This window comes from Amphiprion ocellaris, chromosome 10, assembly GCF_022539595.1.
Source record: "Amphiprion ocellaris isolate individual 3 ecotype Okinawa chromosome 10, ASM2253959v1, whole genome shotgun sequence".
NCBI classification, from domain to species: Eukaryota; Metazoa; Chordata; class Actinopteri; family Pomacentridae; genus Amphiprion; species Amphiprion ocellaris.
This window is the reverse complement of record NC_072775.1, coordinates 29,067,333-29,092,681: the sequence shown is the minus strand read 5'-3', so window position 1 is coordinate 29,092,681 and position 25,349 is coordinate 29,067,333. Positions and strand designations below refer to the sequence as shown.

General features: G+C 40.5%; 1 protein-coding gene across 3 annotated transcripts in view; it reads left to right on the top strand.

Moving 5' to 3' along the window:
- cadm3 (cell adhesion molecule 3) overlaps window positions 1-23,659 on the top strand; it is a 124,866-nt gene extending 101,207 nt beyond the window's left edge. The window contains exons 6-12 of one of the 3 annotated variants that reach the window (XM_055014008.1): window positions 1,178-1,348; window positions 1,923-2,013; window positions 10,212-10,384; window positions 10,820-11,215; window positions 11,560-11,580; window positions 16,018-16,143; window positions 19,538-23,659. In XM_055014008.1, coding sequence (XP_054869983.1) covers window positions 1,178-1,348; window positions 1,923-2,013; window positions 10,212-10,384; window positions 10,820-11,215; window positions 11,560-11,580; window positions 16,018-16,143; window positions 19,538-19,656 — 1,097 coding nt within the window. In that variant the 3' untranslated portion in view covers window positions 19,657-23,659. The remainder of the gene's footprint in view (window positions 1-1,177; window positions 1,349-1,922; window positions 2,014-10,211; window positions 10,385-10,819; window positions 11,216-11,559; window positions 11,581-16,017; window positions 16,144-19,537) is intronic. The other 2 variants (XM_055014009.1, XM_023279321.3) reach the window with 2 other exon arrangements.
- The last annotated feature ends 1,690 nt before the right edge of the window (window positions 23,660-25,349 follow it).

The following is a 25,349-nucleotide window of genomic DNA, read 5'->3' as shown; positions in this document are numbered from 1 at the left end:
ACTTTCCAAGATTCACCAACCACTTTCACGCTCTGACCACCCAGTTTGATATTTCTTCTTACAATAGAGAGTGATCTCCAGATGGCAGAATCGGCCGCGTTGATGCTTTCATATGTCTCACTGTGTTGCTGCTGCACAGGCCCACTTACACCTGCCTGTTTCTCCTTCTCCTGCACAGCTTACCATGCAGAAAGAATGGAAAGAATATGTAAATATATAGGCACACAATGACCTAAAACTTACACTCTAACAACGAAAATGTGGCCGTAACAGATTGCGGTGGAGATGCTGCAGATTCTCCTCATCGTTCTTGAGCAGAGCTGCCTCTCTGTCCACAGTGACGGATCAAATCATGTGAAATGCAAGCTGTCTCCTAAGCAACAGCGAAGCAGGGGAGTCCAAAGAAAAGCTGGACTTAGCAACATTAGATCTTTAGCCTCTCTCTCGTCCCTTTGGTGTCCTTCAGCATGAAACATCACAGCCTGGCCTGGTTAGTAAACATGAGCAGGCTGTGTGCAGTTTACTGGTGTTACATTACAGGGGCTCTGGGTGCTGAAGGTTGACTCTTTTTTTGCAGGTTTGGTAAGTGTTGAGGTAGAATTTTCCGCAGTTTCCTAATGAATCAGGATTCTCAGGCAAGATGCAGCCAGAAGAAACTGTTCTGTCAGCTGTCAAATAGTCCATATAGAAATGAGTGCATTCTCTTAATTATTTTCAGTCAGTTAAAAAAAAAAAAAAGTTGAGTAATTCTCTTCTGCCTGACAAATCTAAGCTAAGGTAAGCGAGATGAGGAGGAAGACAAAGGCAGAGCTGCAGATTTGAGGTTTTACTGGATGAGATCAGTGTATACATCAGTGAATGAGTCAGCAGAAAAACCTTTTAGAGAGAGAGCTTTAAGTATCGTTGGAAATACATTGTTAGACAGTATATGTGGCATATAATGATAGATCACAGAGCAAAAACACCTGGAGGCACGGGGCAGATTTAATGGGAACAAATGGGGGTCATTGCAGTCCTGTGCATGAAACCGCCACATCCACGATGAAGTGGAGGCTTTTTCTGTGTCATGGCTTTTGTTTTCTGTGTTGTATTTGTTATCTCTGCATCACTAGACAGCGGTTTAGATGCGCCTTTTCCTGACCGGCTCCTCTTCCCCTCTCATCCTTCTTCACCTCAGGGCGTCCGAACGTGGTGGAGCCCGTTCCGGATGACCCCACATACAACGTGAGCAGCGAACTCACCCTGACAGTGAGCAGCAGCGACGACAACGCCTTCATCACCTGCGCCGTCGACCACCCCTCTCTCGCCCCAGGGGACAAGAGGAGCGAGCAGGCCCTGCGAGTGCTGTGTGAGTCAGCTGGGAAATGTGGGGTGGGGTGGGGTGGGGTGGGGGAGGGAGACAAAGAGAGGGGGAGAATAGAGGACAAACATGCAAAAACCTCCAAACTGCTCGTTTTTTTTTTCTTTCTATTCCTGCCTTGACCTTCTCTTTTATTGGGCCTTATAAGCACATTTTCTACCCCTCTTCAGTTTGATCTTTGCTCCGATAATTTCACATTAGCAGCCCCGCAATAATGACCGCACAGGAATTTCACCTTGCTCTGCCGGCGCACTTAGCCACAGTTGAGTCACAGAGGATAAAAAGAGCAGGTTATCATCTAAAATGAAACCATAATTGGAAGCCGCCGAGGACGTGCCAGTGCTGCCACCCTGTGGGCATCACGGCGGCACTGCATTGCCGGGGGAGAGCGGCGCTGTTGTGTAAGGGGGTTATGTCATTGTGGGAGGCAGAGAGATGGTGACGCCTACAGGATGCAGGTGGGAGTAAGATGGAGATGGGGATGAATGAGACTGTCTGTACGCTCGTGTTATGTAACTATACTCTGTGTCTCTGTGTATTTCTGTGTCTCTTCTACTTACAGTTTCCCCAAAAGTGCAGATCCAGCCAGAGAGCGATCTGCCGAGAGAGGGGGAGAAGTTTTCTCTTCGGTGTTTGGGCGACGCCAACCCCGAGTAAGACGCCACATGCATATATACGCTTTCAATTAAAATATTGCAAATGAAATTGAGCTATTGCACCTGAAACATGAAATATTGCACATTACATGTACAATGTAGTCAACACATTGTGCAATATTTCATTTTACAGGTGCAATATTCAATCATCATGTGTGACATTACATATTACCTCAGTATAATTGCCAGCATTACTTTTTACTTTTCTATTCCAGTCTTATTTTAGCTTACTTATTTCATTTTCAGTAATGCATCATACTTACTGCCTTTCTACTTTTTAGACTCTGCATTTTTTATGTTATGTCGTTTTGTGTTTTTCTAAGCGATATCTGGCACAAGAATTTCCTTCAGGAATACTGAAGTTATATCTTATCTTGTCTTTTCTTATCTTATCTTACATGCACATGCACCACTACATGCAGAAACACAGTAGAACAATACAACAGTACATAAAAGCAAAGATGTTGCTTCATAAATTTTCTTCCCTTTTTCCCTTTTCCCAGTATAATTGCCAGCAATACTTTTAATTGTTCCATTTTAGTCTAATTTTAGCTTATTTATTTTATGTTCAGTAATGCATCGCACTTATAACTTTTTGCTTTTGGACTTTTTAGACACTGCATTTCTTATGTCATTTTGTGTTTTTCTGAGAAATATCAGACACAAGAGTTTCTTTCAGGATTAGTCTTATATTAGCGTATCTTGTCTTATCTTATGCCTCTACACACATAAAGACAGTACAACAGTACATTAAAGCAAACGTAGTGCTTCATAAATTATCCTTTTCCCAGTATAATTGTGAGCAGTACTTTTGATTTTTCTATTTTAGTCTAATTTTAGCTCACTAATTTTATTTTCAGTGACGTGTCACACATATCTTTTTGCTTTTTGACTTTTTAGGCACTGCATTTTTAATGTTATGTCATTTTGTATTTTTCTGAGCAATATCAGACACAAGCGTTTCCTTCAGGATTAGTCTTATATTAGCATATCTTTTGTCTTACACCTCTACACACATAAAGACAGTACAATACATTAAAGCAAACATATTGCTTCATAAATTATCCTTTTTCCCAGTACAATTGCCAGCAGTACTTTCTTGTTTTCTATTTTAGTCAAATTTTAGCTCCCTTATTTTATTTTTGGTGACATATCACACTTATGTCTTTTTGCTTTTCAACTTTTTAGGTGCTGCATTTCTTATGTTGTTATTTTGCGTTTTTTTTTCTGAGCAATATCTGGCAAAAGAAATTCCTTCAGGGTTAAAAAAAATCTTATCTTATCTTATCTTATCTTATCTTATCTTATCTTATCTTGCATGCACATGCACCACTACACACATAAACACACAGTACACACTACAACAATATATAAAAGCAAAGAAATTGCTTCATAAATTGTCCTTTTTTCCAGAATAATTGCCAATATTACTTTTTGCTGTTCTATTCTGGCCTGAGCTTATCTTATCTTATCTTGTCTTATCTTATCTTATCATTAACATGCACCCCTACGACAATGCCCAAAAAAATGATTAAGTAAAGGTATAGCTTCAAAATGACCCCCTTTTTTTACGGTATAATTGTCTTCAGACATAAGTAATATTATGAAACATCGTCGTCGTGTTCCAACGTTTTCACACAGTTTGCACCAGAACTGAGTTTTTCCTCCTCTGTAGCGATCAGGAGTTAAGCGCATGAATGAATGAAGACGAATGTTCAAAGTGAGCTGCGGTGAATCACCGTCGTTGGTGACCAGACTGATAAGTTTTAGCGCTGGAGATCCTCTCACCAGCGACTGTCAGTACCCTCGTAAGCTCAGCAGTGATTCACAGTCTGTGACATCCTCTGTAAAAGCATATTAAAAGACAGTGAGAGCCAAAGGACCAATCGCTGTCTGAGAATTCCTTTCAGGCTGCTGAACTGCTAACCTCATGCACAGTGCTCATGTTGCCTAGCTTTGTGCTGAACTGAATGTGACAGCTTGGACCAGCGACAGGCTCAATGTTCTACTACTGAACAGCAGACGGTGTGAATCAGCGCTGGATGGTGACAATGATGCGTTCACCTGTTGCTGTGTTTACTGGAGGGCCTTTGAGCAGCGATACGATTACTTGCTGGCATGTGTATATACACACACACACACACACACACACACACACACACACACACACACACATATATATATGCTGAAGTCCTTTTGAACAGGGAATGCAATCACTTAGCTTCAGAAAAGAAGTGAGCAAACTACTTAAATCAGTGATTCTGAATGCTGGAACTGAAATGGACAAAGAGATTTGAATACCGATAAATGCTGAAACTTTAAGTTAGTTACACATATTACTTGGGTAATGGTTACATGTGGCACATCTAGTATGCAAGAGCAACAGGACAAGTGAATCATGTGGTAAATCAGTATGATGGAAGCAGAAGGAGTACGGACAAATCCTCATACCTTAACTACAAGCACTGTTTCTGTTGTGAGTTACAAAATGTCAAATTTTGGAACACCACAGTGGCAAAAGTTCCAAAAATGTGACTTCAAATGTTGTTTTTTTTTCTTACCTGCCATCTGTATTTTAAGGTGTAGTTAAGTTAATCAGCTACAGCTAACTTGCCTGAGGTTTGAAATAGATAGTGGACATGTTTAAAAGAAATCATCTGTGACCGTTAGTGTTGGATATGTTTTTGCCGTCAAGGTTTGACACTTTTCAAGATGCCGCAACTTCACGCTACCTCCGCCTTTGCTTTCTCACAGGACATGATCATAAAACCTTACATATGTTTTAACGTCCCACTCCAATGATTGAGTAAAACTCTAAAACTGATCGTCTCCATGTACCAAACATACATATTCAGAAAGTGTATCTCTGTAAAAATTATCCCTCGGATGTAACTCTACACTGCTGTTTCCTCTAAAATGTGTAAATCTAGATAGATAGATAGATAGATAGATAGATAGATAGATAGATAGATAGATAGATAGATAGATAGGTAGATAGATAGATAGATAGATAGATAGATAGATAGATAGATAGATAGATAGATAGATAGATAGATAGATAGATAGATAGAGGAAATTCAAAGTATCCAGTAACTCACACGCTACACACAGATAGATAAAGATCTATAAATCTATAAAATATTTGCCTCTTTCTCCACCCACCACTTCCCACTTGCTGCAGCTTGAGCACACCAGCTCACCTACAGCTCTGTAAAAACACTGTCAAACCGACCGTACACAAGTCGTAATATTGGCGTTATTTGGCTAAGCATGTTCGAACCAGAAACCAATTGTGAAGAAGAGCAATGAGACAAAATAGTCTCATCTGTTGACAAGACTTTTTTTTTTACAAATGGAACCGCAGAAGTCTGACTATTTTTGAGACTGTCATCGGGATCTTGCAGTTTCATGGCCTGACTGCGTATTTTACTCATGATATGTCTTCTAGTGAATAAAAAACAAGGACAAAAAGTAGATTTTCTGCAGCATGAGACTGATGTGAACATGCAGTCAATTCAGGCTCTATGTGCTCTCTCTCATCGACTGCAGGTAGCCTTATTTATTTTATGTAATCTTCCACCTCATCACTCGAACCAAGCGCGATTTCTTGATACTATTCCTCTCTGGGGAACCCGAGTGCATGTCATGATTCAGATAAATGCTGCCTCTTTACACAGCAACCTCGGCCTGTCTTACTGGAACATGTATTGATGGAAGCCTGGCCTGTAATGAACAGGTCAGGTTGGGCGTCGCTCTGCTTACACTAGTCGAAGCTTTCACCTCGGCCATCAGTACAGTAAACACGCGTGCATTTCGCTACTGAAAAGCTGTCGAACTGTGCATTAGATACACAACCATAAGAGCGTGCACACACACCTCTTGGAGCTGAGTGTGCAGGTGACAGCGGTGACAGTCTGCACACACTCCCCAACACTTGTAAGCACATTAACATGCTCAGTTTGTGCCACCGTCTTCGTGCAAACAGTCGCTTGTTTCGACTTGTGTATAAACGCACGGCGTGAAAACACCTGCTCGTACAAGCTCTTGCGTGTCCGCTGATACGGTGTGCAGACAGTTTTGTTCTTTTTTTTTCTTCCTCACCGGGAAGCAAACTGCAACCGGCGTCTTAAATTCTGCCCACACAAATACACTCTTTCCCCTGGCCTTTCTGCATTATAGATGAACCTCCATCGATCCGCTCGCCTCCCCCTCTGACTCCCCCACCTCCATCACCAGGTATCTCTCTGCTCGGCTGTGTCACTCACAGTTCTCTCCCCCTCCCCAGCTCCCACCCCCTCTGCCTTGTCACGATGCCTCCCCCTCCCCCCACCTCTCTGTCCTTTCCTATAACTCTCCTCTATCTCCCCTCGCACCTTTTCCCTCTAAACTCCTCCACCCTCCATCCTCCTCTTCTGCGTCCCTGTCATCCCCTCCCGTCGCTGTCATCTCATCACACAGGTGGCTGTGAAGTTTGATTGGCAGCCGGAGCCGATAGTGGGGAGGAGGAGGTGACCGTCGTTGCGCATACGTGCTTTTACAGGCGGCATGGGAATCGATAAATTATAGACGGCTGAGGCGAAGGGGATGCACCTATGCGAGGACTCTATTTATATGCGATATAATTAGACTTCGTGGATGAAACAGTCTTTGCTGTATGATTGAAATGTAATAGATGGTTCTGAATGGCCTTGACGGTGCAAGGTTTCAGACTTCTCCAGCCTCTGAGCGATAGAGGATGTGTGGAAAAAAATACAAAAACATACAAAAGGAAAAGAAAGGAGGTAAAGGAAGGAGACAGACAGTAGAGGTAGAAGGAAGGAAAGCGTAGGTGCAGGGGAAAGATACGGTGATTAACACTGAAGCAAAAAGAGAAAGCTGCTGTCTGCGAGAGATGCTGTTATGTGGATGAGTGAGTGTCCAGTCAAATTAGATCCAGGTTGGTCCCTGTAGCTGTCAGTCAAATTCCAATCACCACGACAACACCTTTCCTCCGACACACCCAGACACTTGGCTCCCCCGTCCTCCCTCATCCTCCTCCTTCCTCCCCAATCAAACCCACTGAATGTCCACAATACACGCTTTTTTTTCCTGTTTCCTTGACACCCGGCGGCAATAACTTTCTAAAGGAAGAGAAAAGATTTTGTGCTCTACATTCTGTTGTATTTCCCGTCTATTTGATCAGACTGCTCACAAGTCATTTAATCGACCATTGGCTTAACACGTTTACGTCACATGAGTGTTTCTTGTGTTGCATGTGAAGTTTCTTGATGTGTGCAAAGGTCATAACCATGTTTAGAAAACAGCAGGTGGCATGTAACAAGATTACAATAATCTGGAACTTGTCAGAGGACAACGCTGCCATGTTCTGTACTTTTCTTGCTGTTTCCTTATAGGATAAGTTGGATTATCTTTGCAGATGAAGCTGGTGTATCTTCCTCTTCTCTAAAAACCACTGAATCATATGCACAAGCCACTTCACTGCACTCTCTGACCTTCTCCTTGTTATGATGGACGCTGCAGCTCCAAAAATGCACTCTCTGCTTCTAACTTTTGCCAGTGCCCTCAGCTGTTTTTGATTTTTTTTATTAAATTAAACATTGCACACAACTTTAAAGATGCTGAATTCTTGGCAGCATTTTCTGTAGTTTTATTTGTTGAAGTTTTATTTGCACATCAGACAAAGAGCACCATTATCACTCATTTGAAGTCTATGTAAAAAAAAAGAAAAAAAGAAACGCTGTTCGTTCTCCTTTTGTTTTGGTCTCCACCGGGATCCAGGGGGAAATATCGGCCTCTTTAGCAGCGAAATTCTCCACTTTCTTTGCCAGCTAACCGCTGACTTTGTCTGTGTGATGTGTGGTGCTGAGCAGGGACTAACAGTAGGTTGATCAGAGCTTTTTTGGCTGAAAAGAGCTGCCTGATGTGTCTCGAAACTGCACTGCTGAGAGCCAGCTGAATCAGAACAGTTAAACTGTGGACTCCAGAACCGAGAGTGGAAACAAGCTGAAAAACTCCTGAAGAGAGCTGCAAAGTTAGGTGATTTATCGGAGCATCCGCTGTTAACAGAAAAATAGAGATCAGAGCAGCAGCGAGTCTGTCCATCTTCAGTAGGAAGCACACTGTAAAAAGTGTAGATGAGCTGTAGTTGAAGTAAAGTACTTTATTGAGTGAATTTCTTTTTTTTCCTGGTTTATCAACTTAAAATTACACTTTATTCCTTTAAGCTGATATTCTACTTTCAGTGAAAGTGTAAATATTTGGTTTATTCTTTTAGCTTTTATATTTTTCTGCAGCAATTCAATCCCTGTTTCCTTTGAATCCGACTGGAGAGTAAAGAAAAGGATCAAACAGTAGAAGTGCAATGACAAAATCATGCTTTACAATTTACATTTGGGTAATGCAAAGCTATAAAAATTGGAAATTTCAAAATGACTTTTTTTAAAATTAAGTTACGGCAAACCAACCTGTTCATTTTAGAGGTATCAAATGATCACTCGCACATATTACTTGTTAACTTAATTTTGATAAACTTACTTTAATCACGAATAGAAGAAATTCATTTATCTTGTACCGACAGTTCTCTGTTTTTTGTGTGATCTTGCTGCAGACTGACTCAGCAAAGAGAGAAAGTAATTAGATCTGAAATTAATCCATTGTTGGTCCTCTCAGGGATTTTATTCCAAAATAAAAAAGCAACATTAAAGAAACAAACAGCAAAGCTCTTATCCTTTTAATAATCTCTACCATTATCTGTTAACATGATACTTTTGGTAGAAATAAGTGTTGAAGATTTTATTTTTTTTTAAAATAAATTAGCATAATTTAGCATCTCATATTAATAATTTAGCAAAGACACCCAAAAGCTCCTTCTGTGCAGTGATAATGATTCCAACTGGGAGAGGGAGGCGTGTGCAGCACCAAAGTGGTCATAATTACAATAAAGAATGTCTGTGAGCGTATCATGACTTCTATGCTGTGTTTACTATTGCATGCGTGCTAATTGAAAAGTTTCCACTTAAATAGAGCTCACAGCTGAGAATAAAATGCAGGATTTACACGTGCATGTTTCAACCAGCCCGCCTTCTGCACTTAAACTACCTGCTGTATAACATATAAACTCATATTGGGCATTATGTTTAATAACACTGCGCGAGTTACAGCCTGTAAATGTGAAGTTAATTGTTCACTTAATTGCATATTGTCTAGCAATCGGAGATGGTGTAATACAACAGCTGATTACATTTTATTACAGGTAACCAGATGATGGAGAAGAAAAAAGGAAAAAAAAAACATACGGCCGCTTGTTTTTTTTAAAGACTTTATGGTTGAATAATCATCTTTCACTCGCCTCAGGACAGCTGACTGAACATGACCTCCCTTTCCTTTTTTTTTTTCTCCAACATTGTTAGGATTTATAGTGCTAAAATGAAATGCATTTGAAACTTTGAGTCTTTCCGAATGTTTGCGAAACAAGCAAATGTCAAGGGAGCAAATTATGTTTTTTCATTAGCTCTCAGCCAGTTTTTTTTGTTGCCCAGGAGCAACAACAGATAGAGTTGTTGTTTTACAGCTTAGAATCATCCTACTAGATGCTGGAATATTGGAATGGAGGAGCGTGAATTCTACTATTTTTTTTTTTTTTGGATTACAGATTACATTTCCAAGAGCGATTAATCAGTCCAGCACATTCAGGTCTGTCCCCGATTCAGACTCCCCGTCATTGTAATTACTGTACAGTGCTTAAGGACTCACACATTTGCATAATTGATTCTTTTATCAAGGCACGTCTTGCTATCTCTCTCATACACAATCTGTTATACAGAATGGATTTTTTTTTCAACACAGGCTGATTTGAAATGCTGATCTTGGTTCTGTTGTCTTCTCCCTCCATCTCTTTTAATCTCTTTTTTCCTCCAGTCTGCGACACTCCTCTTCCCTTTTCCCTTCATTCATTCCCTCCTCCGTCCATCCAAACTCCTCTTATTTGTTCTCACCTGCTCTCCTCTTTTTTTTCTATCTTTATTGCTCTCTTTTGGCCACTTCAATCATTCAACCTTATTTTTTTTCTCCTTTCTTCTGCAGTGCTTGTCACAGCTCCCTTCGTCTGTCATCACTTCACCCCTTTTTTCACTTTGTAAATGTACAGTTCGGCTCAAGACTCTCCTTCTGTTTTTTTTCTGTCGCCCTTCACTCAGGCCCACTTCCTACATATGGGAGAAGAAGGACGGAGAGCTCCCCTCGCTGGCCAAAGCTGAAGGTGCCGTCCTGCATTTCTCAATGCTCAACAAATCAGATAATGGCATCTACCTCTGCCACGCCGACAACGGCATTGGAAACGGCCAGGGGGAGTACGTTCTCCTGGTGCAAGGTAACGAGAAAAAAAGCAAACAAGTTGTGGGGATGTGCGGTGGGGATGTAGACGGAGGGTTTTGGGATGTCTTCTTCTTTTTTCTTCATCACGTTTTTTATTTCTTCTGTCGTTTGTTGTGGCTTTTGCTTGTATTTCCATCTTTTTTCTCTTCTGATTTTCTTTCCTGTTTTTGTTTGTTGTTTTGTGCTTTTTTTTGTTTTTTGTTTTTTTTTAATCTCATCCAAACCGCGCTACCATAACCACCACCACAACCAACCAACCAACCAACCAACCAACCACCGGCACCGCTTTGCCATCCAACCGCTTTTGCTCAATCATGCGCTTCTGCTCCCCTTTTGCTTTCATGCTTTCGTACAATCCGTGGCCATTTTTTTTTGCTTGTGTATGTGTGTTTTTTGCGCTTTGCCTATACCCACATCTCCTCCCACTAAGATCCTACAGACCCAGACTCCCCCGACTCCCTCGTCCCCTCGCTCGGCTCTCCAAGCTCTTCATCCTTCCTTCCCTCTTCCACTTCCTCCTCCTTCTCCTCTCCTGACTTCTTCGGGTCTGGCTCCGACTCCTCCGACTTCTCCCTTGACGTCTCCACATCCAGCCCCAAATTCACCACCACCCTCTCCAATGCCCTCTTCCCTGACCTGCCATTCTCTCCCGACTCCTCCTCTCCCTCAACCTCCTTGTCCTCTTCCCTGACTCCCTCCCACGTGAGCATCACCCCTCCCACTGCCACTCCCTCCTTCTCCTCCTCCTACACCCCAGCCTCCCCCTCCTCCTCCTCCCTTACTCCCCCAGTTTCCGTCCAGCTGAATGGAATTTACACTTTCACAGGTAAACCCAGTTACACTCTTTCACACACACTTGTAAAACAAGCAAGAAGCGTAGTAATGGAGCACAAAATTCCAAATAAAATAATCTAGAAACTGTTTGTGCTTGCATTGTGTAGCTGGGATTTACACAAGGAACGCACAATGAAAGGACAAACAATGGCATTCGTGTGGCCGTGTCACAGCTGTTTCATGTTTTTTTTCTTGTTTTCCTCTTTCCTCCTGTTGATAATCCCTAATCCTCAATGCACACTCCTCCACTTATCAAACCATCCATCCCTCCATCCATCCATCTATCATCCATCCATCCAAACATTCAACAATCCGCCTACTCATCCACTTGAGAAGACGATGCAGTCAACATTCCAGGTATAACTTTTCCACCAAGTCACCTGTCGTCTTTTTGGCTTTCTGTCGTTCTAACTTTTCCGTCCACCTGCTGTCTGTGCGTCTGACTCGCTGTAGTTCTGTCTTGTTTTTTTGCCTGTCTGTCACACTAAGAATAGAAAAAAGAAAAAAAAAGGAGTGTGGGGACACTTTGAACTTCTGAGCGGAGGGATGAATATTTTATACTCCTGCCCACGTAATGCTCTGTTGTTGCCCATACATGCTCTGACAGGCACACATCTATCTCACAAAGACACATTCACACTAGCATGACCTGTTAAGTGGTACAAGTCATTTACACAGTGTTCCACTCCCTCTGTGTGTCTTCCTCTGTGTGTCTTTCTATGTGTGTGTGTGTGTGTGTGTGTGTGTGTGTGTTAGCGCTGGGGAGGGAGGGAGGGAGGGGTCAGGCTTCGAGGTGTTCTTGGGTCTTGTCTGCTTTCCTTTGATGCTGACAGCAGGATTTATGGGCTCATTCTCAGTCTCGCCTCGTCAGCATGCCCCTCTCACCTCCACGCCGGCCAGCCGGAGTGTGTGTTTGACTTTCTCTATGTGTGTGTGTATTATTCTGACTGGTCCCTCCAAACCTTCACCTTCTTTCCCCCCCCCACTTTTCTCTTTTTTCCTCTGTCTTCAGTCGGCCTCTGGTTGGCTGCTGTCAGGCCCTTCATCTCTCTAACTGGCTCAAATTCTTCTTTTTTTTCCCCCTGAGAAATTGGCCATTAATCACATTATTTGGTGACTGTAAGGTGCTTCTTCCTTCCATTTTCAGTTTCAGATTTGTCTTTGGTTATCTGTTGCTGTGCCTCTAAAGCCCCTTTCAGACATGGAATATGTAGCACTGTTGGTTTTATCAGTGTGTTGAAGTGATGGCATTGAGAGTAAGGTCACTTTTCCTTTTAATGTTCAACAGAGAGGGAGAGAACCATGATACAATATGTCATTTGTCACTGGACAGCACATCATTTGATGCTTTGTGCATAATAAAGCAATATTACACCAAAGACTTCATCTAAACTAATGGCAGGCTTATCAAGCTGTCCACATAACTAATTGCCTTGTTTATTTATGATTTCTGAAGCAGTGAAAGCTCCATCCATGTGTGAGTTAATCTAAATATTACTGCTTTATAAGCAGAAAAATAAAAATATCTAGACAGCTGTGATGGAGGACTTAACCTGAGGATTATTTAACTGCAGCATATAAACTGAGAAGAAAACGCAGTGTGATTTGCTGTTAAATCTTAATCAATCCTGCCTCCACCTTAGGGATAATTTCTAATTATAAGTAATTAATGACGCTACTGCTGTTTAGCTGTGGGTCATTTTTGTCCTCATTTGGATCCTGGTGCTGCTCGTTTTTAATTTACTTAGAGGAAAAACTCCTACAAACAACTGGAAGCAACAAAGTCAACTTCAGCTCCTGTAACTGTTTTGTAAAAACCCAGATTCTATTTATTATTGTTGAACCTCATTAATCGGGCTTGTTGCAGACTCCTGTCTTTATCGCAGTGAAGTTTAATTGTGGTGGTAGGTGGTGAAATTGTTGGGTGAAAAGGCGGATTTTTGCATATAAGCTGGGTCTTTTGCTCTCTGGGAGGTTTTTGGACCAATTTCAGTGATAAAATGTAGAAAAAATACTAAGAACTGTCACTTGCGAGTGCCTATCCATTAATGAGTCACACAAAAATGTTACCAGTTTCACTGTACTAAGATTGCTTTTGCAGAAAAGTGACCTAGGTGCTCATTCAGGCATGAAACCGACATGTTCAACAGAGTAATAGGAAGGAGTGCATGTCTGAAAGGGGCTTATGTGTCTTTCCTGTAATTTGATTGGGTGTATAATCCAGCTTTTTCTTCCTCTGGTTCAATCCTTGCCATCCACATTGGTTTTATCTCTATTTCCAACTCCCTTCCCTTCTTATTCCTCCATTATCTGTTTTTTTAAAAAGTATTTTTGCACTTTTGTGGTATGAGAAGTGCTGCTTTTGAATTGTGCCTATCTGAGTGACTGTCAAATTGAGACCCAGCGTTTGCTTAGGTCTGAGAAGTCAGGCGAAAATAAATGATGTATCAAATTATTTCCACTTAGGTTGCTTTCTTCTCTGAGGGGTAAGTCGCTGAAGTGGGAGAACAAAATATCACGTCCCTGCTGTTGGGTGAAACTCCTACATCTGTAAAAAAAAATTAAACTCCTTTAGAGATGAGGAAATAGAGGTCTTCTTGTCAGGGGTCATGGAATGGTTTGATGAGTATGAAATTGATGTGAATCAGATGCTGTGGCCTTCGCTGTGGCTGGATCTCAACCTAACTAAACACAAAGGGGAGATTTTGGACCGACATGTTAGACAGCGCTCTCCACCACCATCAAAAACACCAAATGAGGGAATATCTTTTGAAAGAATGATGCTCATCTCTCCTATAGAGACTTATCTGTGTCAGAAATCAATCAGAATATAGTGGAGTATATAGCGTGTTAGCCCTTTTGTGGTGCTGTTCGAATGTTAAGCTACGATTGCTACACCCTCTATAGTGCACTCAGAAAATCCCACAGTGGTCACTGACCCAGCAATATGTACCATCATGCATTGCGTCAACGGAGAATGACAGCCGGATGAGAACCAATTGAGGATTTGTGTATATTATAGCATATTTTCTACCAAATATATCTATTCTATATCTGTGTCTTGTTGAAATGACTGCAGGCATGAGACCAATCCGTGAGTTATGGTGTGAAAATATTAAAATTAAAAAGGATATATACATGTTTAATGAAAGCGAAGCAATGTATCACAGCACAAACAATGGAAAAAAATTTATTTTCATTGATTAATTATTGAAAATCCTCTTAGTCTGATATGAATTTATCACAATAATGCCGGTCGGTTCACTACTATAACCGACATCCATCTGATACGTTTTAATTGAGCGACAGCAGTGATATAATTAATAGCACCGAGACTCAAGTAGTGTCCAAAAGTGCCATTTTTGCAGAGGAGCTCTTTATATATTTCACTATATAGTGGTTCCTAGATATGGAGGAGGGACTGAGTAGATGATTTCGGACACAGTCTCACAGTCAATGCCAAGGAACACCAAAGAGAAATTTTCTTTTATTTGTCACCCATCTGTACATTACCAAGCTACATAAAAGAAACAAGTTAATCAAAGTCAATTTTTTCAAAACTTTAACTGTAATTTTACGCAGTCCTAAAATACGTAATTAAAAAAAACATTATACGGGGTGTCCTTAAAGTCTGGACACATAGGAAATCTCATAACTGTAACTTTACTCTTTAAATTACTACGTGAAGGATGGACGTATTGAAAGATAGGGTTAGGGTTAGGGTTAGGGTTGGGGAAGTGATTTTTTGGGGCTAGCATGAATTTTGGCCATGATCAATTCTTTAGTTTCGGCTGATACATTTGGTCGTCCAGAAAGCATTTTGCCCATGACACTGTTCATTTCTTTAAACTTTCTAATCACCTTTGCCAAAGTGGAATCCTCCTAAATTCATCTGCTGTCTTTCGATATGTCCATCCTTCTCATCCGCTGAGAAGGACCACTTCAACTCTTCTTCTTTCTTTTTTTTCCCAAATTTATTCTCCAGCATTACAGTAACCAAAGAGAGAGTCTTAACACTTTAGGCCTCAGGCTGTTTTTTTTTTTTTTTAAATTCCCACCTGAAATAAGAATCCCACAATTTTGTCGGTAACAGCTGCATAACTGTGAGGCCAAAATGAACAACCTTCGGAGAATTTTGAAAGAAAGTAAATTACACCACGGTTGGAATAAAGTCGCAGTCAGGTTTCAATTTGTAGTTAATAAAATCATCACATGAACTGAATTTCTGGATTTGGGGCCCCGTGGAGGTCGTGGTCCCTGGTGGCGGTACTTACTATCCCTGGAAGGAAAATCCAGTCGACGGTATTTTAAGACTTTGAGAGTTTAATTCATAGAGAAGCATAAAATCACTGAGTCACTGAGATGTAAAGGATTTCACCCGACATCTCGAGTGTGTGTATGTTCCCACGAGCTTCTTACAAGTGATCAGGACTTGGTCTGTAAACTGCACAATCCTGTTGCATGTTAGTCACGAACAATTTTTAATGCAGGGTGACACATTGGCCTCCTTTCTTTCGCCTGGCTTTTTTTTCTTCACATCCCCGTCTTTGTCTTCTGAAGGGTTTTTTTTCCCTGCTGTTGGTATTGCATATTGACAAGACTTCTCTGCTCCCCTTTTCTTTCTGACGTCTCTGTCACTCTCCCCATTATTCTCTCTCTCTCTCTCTGTCTCTTTCTTTATTTCTGCTACCTTTCATCATCCCGTCTCCTCGTTTTTTTCCGTTTCTTTTCTGATCTCGACCACGTGGTTTCCCCTCTCACGTTTCCCTCTCTCCTCTTCGACCTCTCCTTAAGACCCTACTGCCATGTCGACCTCTTCAGGGGTGGACCACGCCGTGATCGGAGGGGTGGTAGCCGTTATCGTCTTCATCCTGCTTTGCCTCCTCATCGTCCTCGGCAGATACCTCATCAGACACAAAGGTCACCGGCTCGCAACATGCAAAAACCGCACAGACACGCTCATGCATGCATGCATGAGCATAACACGGAGATACACTTTCATAAATATGGATACAGGCGTAGCAAGGCTGGATCTCACACCTACAAGCAGCATATGCATATGAATTCAGGGACACGCAGAAATGCAACTGGAATTCTAAGCATCGGGCCTCGCAAGTAGAATAGGAAAATGAATGGATGAATGAATGACAATAAGTGAATGTTTATTCATTGCCTTTTAATACATTTTGGCTCACACAACTTCCTGTGAGATTTCCCCACGTCAGCTATGTATCAGCAGTATATTTTCCCCACTCATATGGCCAAACGCCGGATTTAAAGTGATCTGATAGAAACTTAATTGGTTCCCAGACAGGACAGGTAATTAAATTCACTTCTCTGCAAGTGGATGACAGCTAGACTCCCTTATTCAGGCCTAGAATTGTCACAATTGGCATGTAAACAAGCAAAAATGAGTCGCAAAGGTAATAAAGAGTTGTTTCAGCACCCAGGTGGGACAGGTGATAAACAGCACAGTGAGCACGATTCAACTCCTGACTTTAGTGCTTCAAGCTGCTCCAGAACATTGAACATGACTGCCTGGTGGCTGGCGTTCACAGGTGCCAGGTCTGTTCGGGCTCATGTCCGTGTCACTGCACCAGTGATTCCCCCTGGCTGCTCTGGACACCTGTGCACAGGTGCCCTTATGTGTTAGTAGATGGTGCATAGTTCCCACGCAAAGCAACTGATAAACAAAACCGACACGCTTAGATTAAAATCAGTACAAAGCGACATTTCTATTTCTAGTATGTTTATTAAAATTCAAATGATTTAACATGCAGTTTGACAAAATGACCTTAACTATAAGTCCACTAAGCCTTTCCCAGACGTTTTAATCATATCTCATGGACATTCATTCGAGTCAGGTGAAAAAATGTAGTCTTGTGTTATTCTCTATGAAAGAATATGCTATTATTTTTGACATGCTATAATATTTTTTTTGCCAAATTACTGTTTCCAAGGTCAAGAATCCACTCCTATACTCACTTTAAAAGTAATAAAAATGTACAAGTACAAACTGACAAAAATAGAACATAGAAATTATGTATCATCTGTAAAATAAAATCCTAACCAAACATTGCACACAGATTCATTTAGGCTTCAGAGGTTTACAGAAAACCGGCTTAAAATACAAAAAATACTTGAAATTTATGTTAAGTTTGTCAGAAAAATAAAACACTTTTAAATGTGATGGAAACATTCTATATAATCTCTGATTAAGCAGCTTTTTTATGGCTTTATTTTGGTTTGAAACAGACCCTAACATGTAAAGTGGATGTCTAAAAACTTAATCTTTCATCTCTAAATTTAGCCCTTTAGGTGTCCTTTCACATATATATGGCCAAATACTCAGTACAAGTTCAGTACGAAACATTCTTGTAATTTTCACATTTAGGTTGACTTGACTTTTTGCCTAATTTTGACAAACTACCACATAAAACACATTTTTCTGCTGTTTTCAAGACTTTGTGTCTGCTAACATGCCACCAATTTAACTTTCTGAACTCCAAGCAGTTTCTGGGTGTTTTTTGCTCCTGTTTGTAATCACTGTGGGTTCATTTTTCACTGCAATATAAAGTCCTGCACCTCTACAAAAACAACACAACCATGACTAAAAATAGAGAGAAGTCACAAATCGTTCTGTGCAGTATGGCAGTTCTATTGTCGAATATTATTTAAAATAACAAAGGTTAAATATTATTTATTTTACAAAAACTTTAAGAATCTATGCTCTCAGGTGCTACCAATACCAATACTGTAAAATTAAAGAAAAAAAAAGGCTCTAAATACTGTATGTTACTACATACATATTTATTCTGTTTCAATGCTTGTCTTTTGTCTGTTTTTGCTATATTTTGTTGGTGTTTTCAGTTTATTTGTAGCAAATTTTTAAATGAAACATGTAGAAAAAATGATTTTAATGAAATATTTTAAACTTAGATTCAGTTAATTTTCTCAAAGAGACTGAACATCACCCATGATTCGTGCAAGGACTTCCACAAAGTTAAAAATGTGATCATTCTTTTCAGCTTTTACAGTTTCTGGCTCTGATAAATGGTGTCATTTTGGTGATTTTATGGCTAGAAATAGAGAAAACTCACAAATGTCTTCTGTGCAGTATGACACAGTTATAGTGACATAAATGATTTTTTTTTTAAAAAGAAGAAAAATAATTTATCAAATTATCTATTTTACTAAATTTTTTAAAATCTGTGCCTACAGATGTGACCAATACTATAGAAATTTTACTGCTTAGCTTTTATTTTTTAAATTCTTTTTATGCTTGTCTTCTATCTTTTTTTTTTTGCAGGATCTTGTTAGTGTTAATAGTTCATTATTGGCAAATTTTTAAATGAGATATGTAGAATAAAGTAATTTTGGTTGGAAAAAAAATCACAATTTTAAGGTTAGATTTGGTAAATTTTCTCAATGGCAATGCAAATCCCACAATACTAGTCAAAGGATTGTCAGAAAGTTGAAAATCTGACTATTTTTTCAGTTTTTACAGTTTCTAGTGCTGAGAAATGGTTTAATTTTAGCGATTTTATGACTGGAAGTAGAATGAATTGACAAATGTCTCTACAGTATGAGACAGTTATAGGGATGTAAACGACTAAAACATTTTTTTAAATTAATTTTGATTATTCGATTTTTTAAACGTAAAAACTCTGTGCCTACAGGTGTTACCAATACTGAAAAAAGTGACAGCATACTAGACAATTTTACTACTTACATTTTATTTTACAAATCATTTTTATGCTTATCTTCTCTCTGTTTTTTGCAGGATCTTGTTAGTGTTAACAGTTCATTATTGGCGTTTTTTTCAATGAGTCATGTAAAATAAAGTGATTTTGCTTAAAAATATTATAAAATCACAATTTTAAGGTTAGATTTGGTTAGTTTTCTCAAAGGGAATACAAATCCCACAATAGTAGTCAAAGGATTGTCAGAAAGTTGAAGATCTGACCATTTTTTCTGTTTTGTGTCATTTTGCAGATTTTCTGTAAAGATAGCACATTTTTCAAGCCTTCAGGCAAGTCCTGGAGTTCAGAGGGTTAGAGAGAACTTGCCAACATAGTAACACATCCATAGTAAAAGCCAAAACTAGTTACACGAAGCACCTGAAGTGATAATTTAGATATCATATTGGAACCATCTCTCCACTCCAGTGTTTACAACAAGCTCTGTTCTGCTGGCCTCACTCTGGTCATTTTGCAGTTCCAGTGGTTGACTTTTACTGCCTCTACAATCTTGTCACTCCTCCCCCCGTTTCACTGTTGTTCTTTTGCTCACTCGGCGTCTCGTTCTGCCACAGGAACATATCTGACCCATGAGGCCAAGGGTTCGGACGACGCCCCCGACGCCGACACGGCCATCATCAATGCTGAAGGAGGCCACTCCGGAGCAGAGGACAAGAAGGAGTACTTCATCTAGACAGAGGACAGAGTGGTGGAGGAAAGGAGCGGGAGGAGGAGGGAAAGTTGGAGGATGTGGAAGGAGAGGAGAAAGGGAGGGAGGGAAGGAGTGAAGGAAAAAAAACCTCCATTTGTTTTCACGACGCTTCAGTTCTTCACTCGGTTGGAGGGATGATGGGAGGGGACGGGAGGGAAAGAACTGCGGGGCAGGAGAAAGCGACGGGTCGAGCTTCAACTGGTACTACCCTCTTTGCATTGATACAGGGAAGTGAGATTCTTTGGCACTGACATACGGATGAACTGAAGTCAGCCACACTCAGACACAAACATACATACATGAGTCGGTTCTCGTGGGTGGGGGGGGATCTCTTCACTCATACAGACTCTGATTAACAAACCTCCTCCCGGTAACACATCCCTAACTAGCATCCTGTGTCTAAATTGTAGGCGCCACGAAAAAGCAAAATTGTAAGTCACATTCCTCGAGCTGATATTTCACTTCTCTCCTCGGCATTCAAACCAGGTTTTCACCTTTTTTTGTCCTCCTCCATCTAACCAGGCGGATTCCCCTCTGTAAACAGTCCTTGTGGCAGAGAAGGAAAAATGTTTCAGAAACAAATCATTTTTATACCATCGAACCTCTTCCCATTGACCTCACAAACGCCCGGTACGAGCCGTCAACGTATCCGCAGTGCACCGCCACAAAAAACACTCATGGAAAAATAGCATTCCCACCTTTGCGCTACCAAGCCGAGGGGCTCCAGTATACATATATAAATATATATATATATATATATATATATATATATATAAAAAGTTATATAGCATTCTTTTTACTTGACAGAAAATGTTTGGTGTGCTGTAAATACACTCTTTCTCTCTGTCCTGTTTCTACCCTCTGTCTCTCCTTCTTCTCTCTACAGCTCACTCTCTCCTGTATCTCATACGGTCTGTTACTGCATTACAGTAACTTATATACTCAAAAAAAGCCTGCCTGTTTTTATTACATGTGTGGAAATGCAGAGTCAAAAATATCAATATCTCGGGAAAAAAAAATGAAAATAACAACACAGATGATGCGATGAAAACTAACCTTAAACTGCAAATATTTGTATGAAGAATGTTTTCCTTCTTTTTTGTTTTGGACCTTTTATTCCTTTTTATTTTGGTTTTTATGAGAGGTTTTCTCTCGTCGTTGTCTCGGTGTGTTACTGTCAGTGTTAACAGTTTACAGTGTCTGTCAGTCCATGAATCTAATTTCCCAACTTTTGATTTTGAGGTTTTTCGGGTTTTGGTGCTGTTCACTTTATTGACTTTTCTGTTTTTCTGTGTACTCAGTGCCGCCATTTTGTCCCCCCTTGCTTTTGTCGGCCCTAAACACTAATCTGTAGCAAGACCTCGGTCGAACTTGGCTTCAAAAAGATATCCGAGTGTTTGGTGGAGTTTGTCTGGAGACGTGGTGTTCCTTCCACTTGGCCCCTGCTGAACCTGCCGCTCACCTTTGCCGTTTTTCTCCCTGCAGCAGACTCGCTTGTCTTGGCGAGGCCGCCCAGCACTAAATCCATTGAGCGGTGACATCATGACTTCCTCTAAGGAGCTGGCACTTTGCTGCTTCTGGAGGTGAAAATGCCAAACAGGACTGCATACATGCATTATGACAAACGTCCTGGCAAAAAAAGGAAAAAAAATCCTTTTCGTTTCTTTTTCTGCGTGTGTGTCACTGTTGCAGACAGGCATCATTCACCAGCTTAGCAAAAGGTTCCCATAAATGAACAATGTTTTATTAAGGTTGGGAGTTCGCCTTGGCACCGGCGAGCTCCACTTGGCCCAGTCATGGAAATTGATTGCAATCTAACTAAGAGGCTCTGGGCTCCAGACTGTACACATGCCAAGGTTTGGTTTGGCGGGCAGCGTGCCGAGCTGGAGTCTGGGCTGCGGTATAACGCTGAAGAAAAGTCATTTAGGAAACTCAAACGTCCTCTTCTCGTTTTCCTCCCTCCTCTCCACCGTCCGTTTCTTTTCAGTCTTTAATCAATCATCCCGTCTGCGTCCTGATCCACCTTCACCCCCGTCTCCCCTCTTTCCTCATCGCTTCTCCCCCCTCCAGCTCCAACTCTAATCGATTTCTCCTTGCCGGGCAACTCTCCGTCTCTTCATCCAGAAAGTCCACGTAGACGAACCGTAGATGTAGCGTCTCTAGACGGCTCTTCGCTTCTGGAGAAGAATCCATTTGCTGCCCGTAGACAGTTACGTCTGTGATAGTTTTTGTACACCTTTTTTTCTTTTCCGGGAATGTTCAGGGACTGTACTTTTCCCCCCTCTATGTTGTTGCTACTTAGCTGGCGAGTCGCTCAGCTAGTACGCTAATATAAGCTAGCTATACTATAAACGGTAACCTGAAGCAGGGTCAGCTGTTGTGCTGTTTTTTATTTCTTCTATTAGCATCTGTAGTGTAAACTTGGCTTAAACGGTGCTTGAACTCCCAATTCAAGGTGAAATCAGACCGCTGTTTAACTCATGTTTTTCACTGTTTGCAGATCAGAGAATCATCTTTGTCTCGCGGAGTCAAGCGTCCACTTTTGGACAGATGTTACCACTGATTTATATTTAACCCCCGAGTCTAATCCTGCTCTGTGAATGGAGAAAAAGGAAAAACCTGCCTCATACTCGACAAACTGTAGTGTCTTTTTACGAACTAATGGACCTGTATTTGCCTGTAACTTATCGTCCTGTCCTTTTCGTCTTAGTTAATGTGCTAGCATGTAGCTTGCATGAAAAATGGTTGGGAAACTGTAGATAGTGTTGGAGATGAGATGTGCTGACGAACTTCTCTCCGGAGACGAGCTGCCCAGCTGACCTCGCTGCTGTTCTCTGATCTGCAAACGCTGTCCCAGTTATATCCATCTGTAGCTCCTCAACACGGCAGAAAAACACCCATCAACTAGGACTCATTCTGCTTTTTCTGCTACATTAAAAACCACATTCGGGGGCACAGCGGCGTTGATTCATGAGGTCGGCTTAATTGTATTTCATTGCATTCATGCAATAATAATTAGCTGTCACCAGATGCCAGCAAACAACAGCTTTTCTTCTCCCTCTTCAGTCAGTTCAAGCTGTCCTGCCCCAGCAACTCCTCTTCAGGCAGTCGCACACTATCTGCCGCTTAGCTCCTTTTTTTCTTCTTTTTTTCCGTAGGATAAACAAATTGATTTTTAAATTATGTTTTGTAAAAGGTGTGCATAATCTTAAATTTTCAGTTCAATTGATTTCTCTCTCTTTTAAATTAGATTATCCAAAAGTTGAAGGTTAGAAATTTAGTTTTTTTTGTTGCATATTTTATTGTTTCAACAACCATTTTTATATAATTTCATGTATATAGTGTTGCCTTTACTGGATACAAGTGCACCCATACATACTTCACACACACACACACACACACACACACACACACACACACACACACACACACACACACACACACACACACACACACACACACACACTTTAGGGTACATACACATCCACACACATATTTTGATATGCACAGCAGGCATGATGTCTGTTCCTATGGTGTATTTGTACATATGTGTGTGTATGTGTGTTTGTGTATGAATGTGAGGTGTGTATTAATTGACCCAAATAGACTCCGGAGACACTCTCAATGTGTGTTGCATTCACAAAAAAAACAACAAAAACATTCTTATTTCAGTGACTATAAACAATGTCTTTGTTTTCAGCGTCATTATTTTGGATGACAAGTCTTCCTTTTGAAATAAATATCCATATCACATGGGAGTAGTGCTGTCATGTATGTTAATTTGTACTATGGCTGATGATGTCATCAAGGCGAGACCCAACCGCATGCTGTGGAGGGTATTGCATCTGTTGGCTGTTTTGTTCATGAAGTATCTGTTTCTTTTGAATTTGTTTGTTTTTGGGGTTTTTTTTGGGGAGTTTTTTTGTGGGGTTAAAATACCAGTTCAGTTGTTGACTTCAATAAACATGCATTTGGGTTAATTTCACACGTCTTGTCGCTGCTTTTTCCTGCACAGAAATGGTCAAAATCAGATCGTATCCATCAAAATATGAAAACCATGATTCAGAAGTTGCAGTTTGTTGCTGCAGCACCTCAAAGTTTACTATGCCACCCAGAAATTGTGACATTTCTTCAAACAACTGAGAAGTTCCGTTCAAAAATCAAGTTTTGTACTTTATTATCATGTCCATATTGTGTTTTTTATATGCTAAACGGCACTTCATAAGTGGAATTAGCAGTCAACGTCATAGCGGAACATTACCACCTTTAAACTGCAATGTACCAATGGCAATCTCAAAAAGACTGATTTGCACTTCCTGGGTTTCATATGTCACAAACTTGAAGATCCCGTCAGCTTCCAGGTTGGAGCTTTCTGTATCATAGTTTTTCTTGAAAATTGATTTCCAGTTTAAATATATATTAAACTGAATTCTCCAATATTAGAACATCCCATTGTGTAGCGTAGAGTAGTTTTACAGTGTATGAAGCTGATGAGCTGGTGTGCTCGAGCTTCAATAAGCTAGTAAGAGGGCGATAACGAGATAAACAGTGCAAGCCGTTTTATGTCACAAAGGAATTCTGTTCTGTGTCAACACGTAATAAAAAGCCACACTCTTGCAACATGCAGCTAAAGAAAATGTCCAACAGAGGGCAGTACAATACAGTCAACCAAAGCCTCCTGTTTGAAACACAAAAATGCTGGTTGGTTATAAAACTCAGAGAGCCAGTGATTTTCTGTAATTCTATTAAATTATATTCCACGGTGGCTGTGAACTTTATCTTATTATATCCAAATTCACTTATTAAATAATGCTGTCTTTCCCTCTGAGACAAAAAAAAGCACATCTGCTCAGGAGTCTCTTGATCTTTCTCTTTCTTTCTTTCTTTGAGGTTTCCTTTCATTCCTCTTTTCCCCCACCTCAGCTCATCTAGTTTGCACCGTGGTTGTGGTTCTGGGGGAAAATTTTTACCACATGTTGGCGTGGAGGTTAATAATCGGCCTCACTCTGTACACATGCTACTAGTTAATTACACGGTAAGTAGTCACGACCTGCACACAGATGAGGATTCATTATTCCGTCCGGACATATGAGGTCAAACAGCTGTTGCAGCTGTTTCCTAAACACACAGAAAACCTTCGTCAGTTTGTAAAAAGTTAGTGAAACTAATTACCTCAAAAATATGATTTATATAAAACTGAACAAAACACAGGAATGTAAGTGCCAAAGCTGACTTTATTTTATCGTAATTTAATGTAACATTTTGCTGTATTTGCTGGTAGCAAAAGTGTGTAGCTGCATTTAAATGTCTTCTTATGAGTTTTGACTTGAAAATAATTAAGCAGAGTTCCCTCTCTTGAAAGAAATCACTATGAATAAACAATTTAATGCCACACTGTAAATACTTTGAGATTAAATTGCCAGGCTATAGCAATTAAATCCATTTACGCTGTTAACATCACTGTTTAGTCACACCAGAAAAGCCTTGAAGGGAATATTACGGTGACACTATAAGGTCACTATCACAATCAGATACTCTAGAAGTCTTTGTGCTGTACTAGAGAATGTTAGCAGATCAAAAAAGATGACATAAATGTCAAAATGAATATGACTGTGGTCAATCACAGGCAACATAACATTGAATATTCATGACTTTATTCAAAGTTTAGCTCTTCA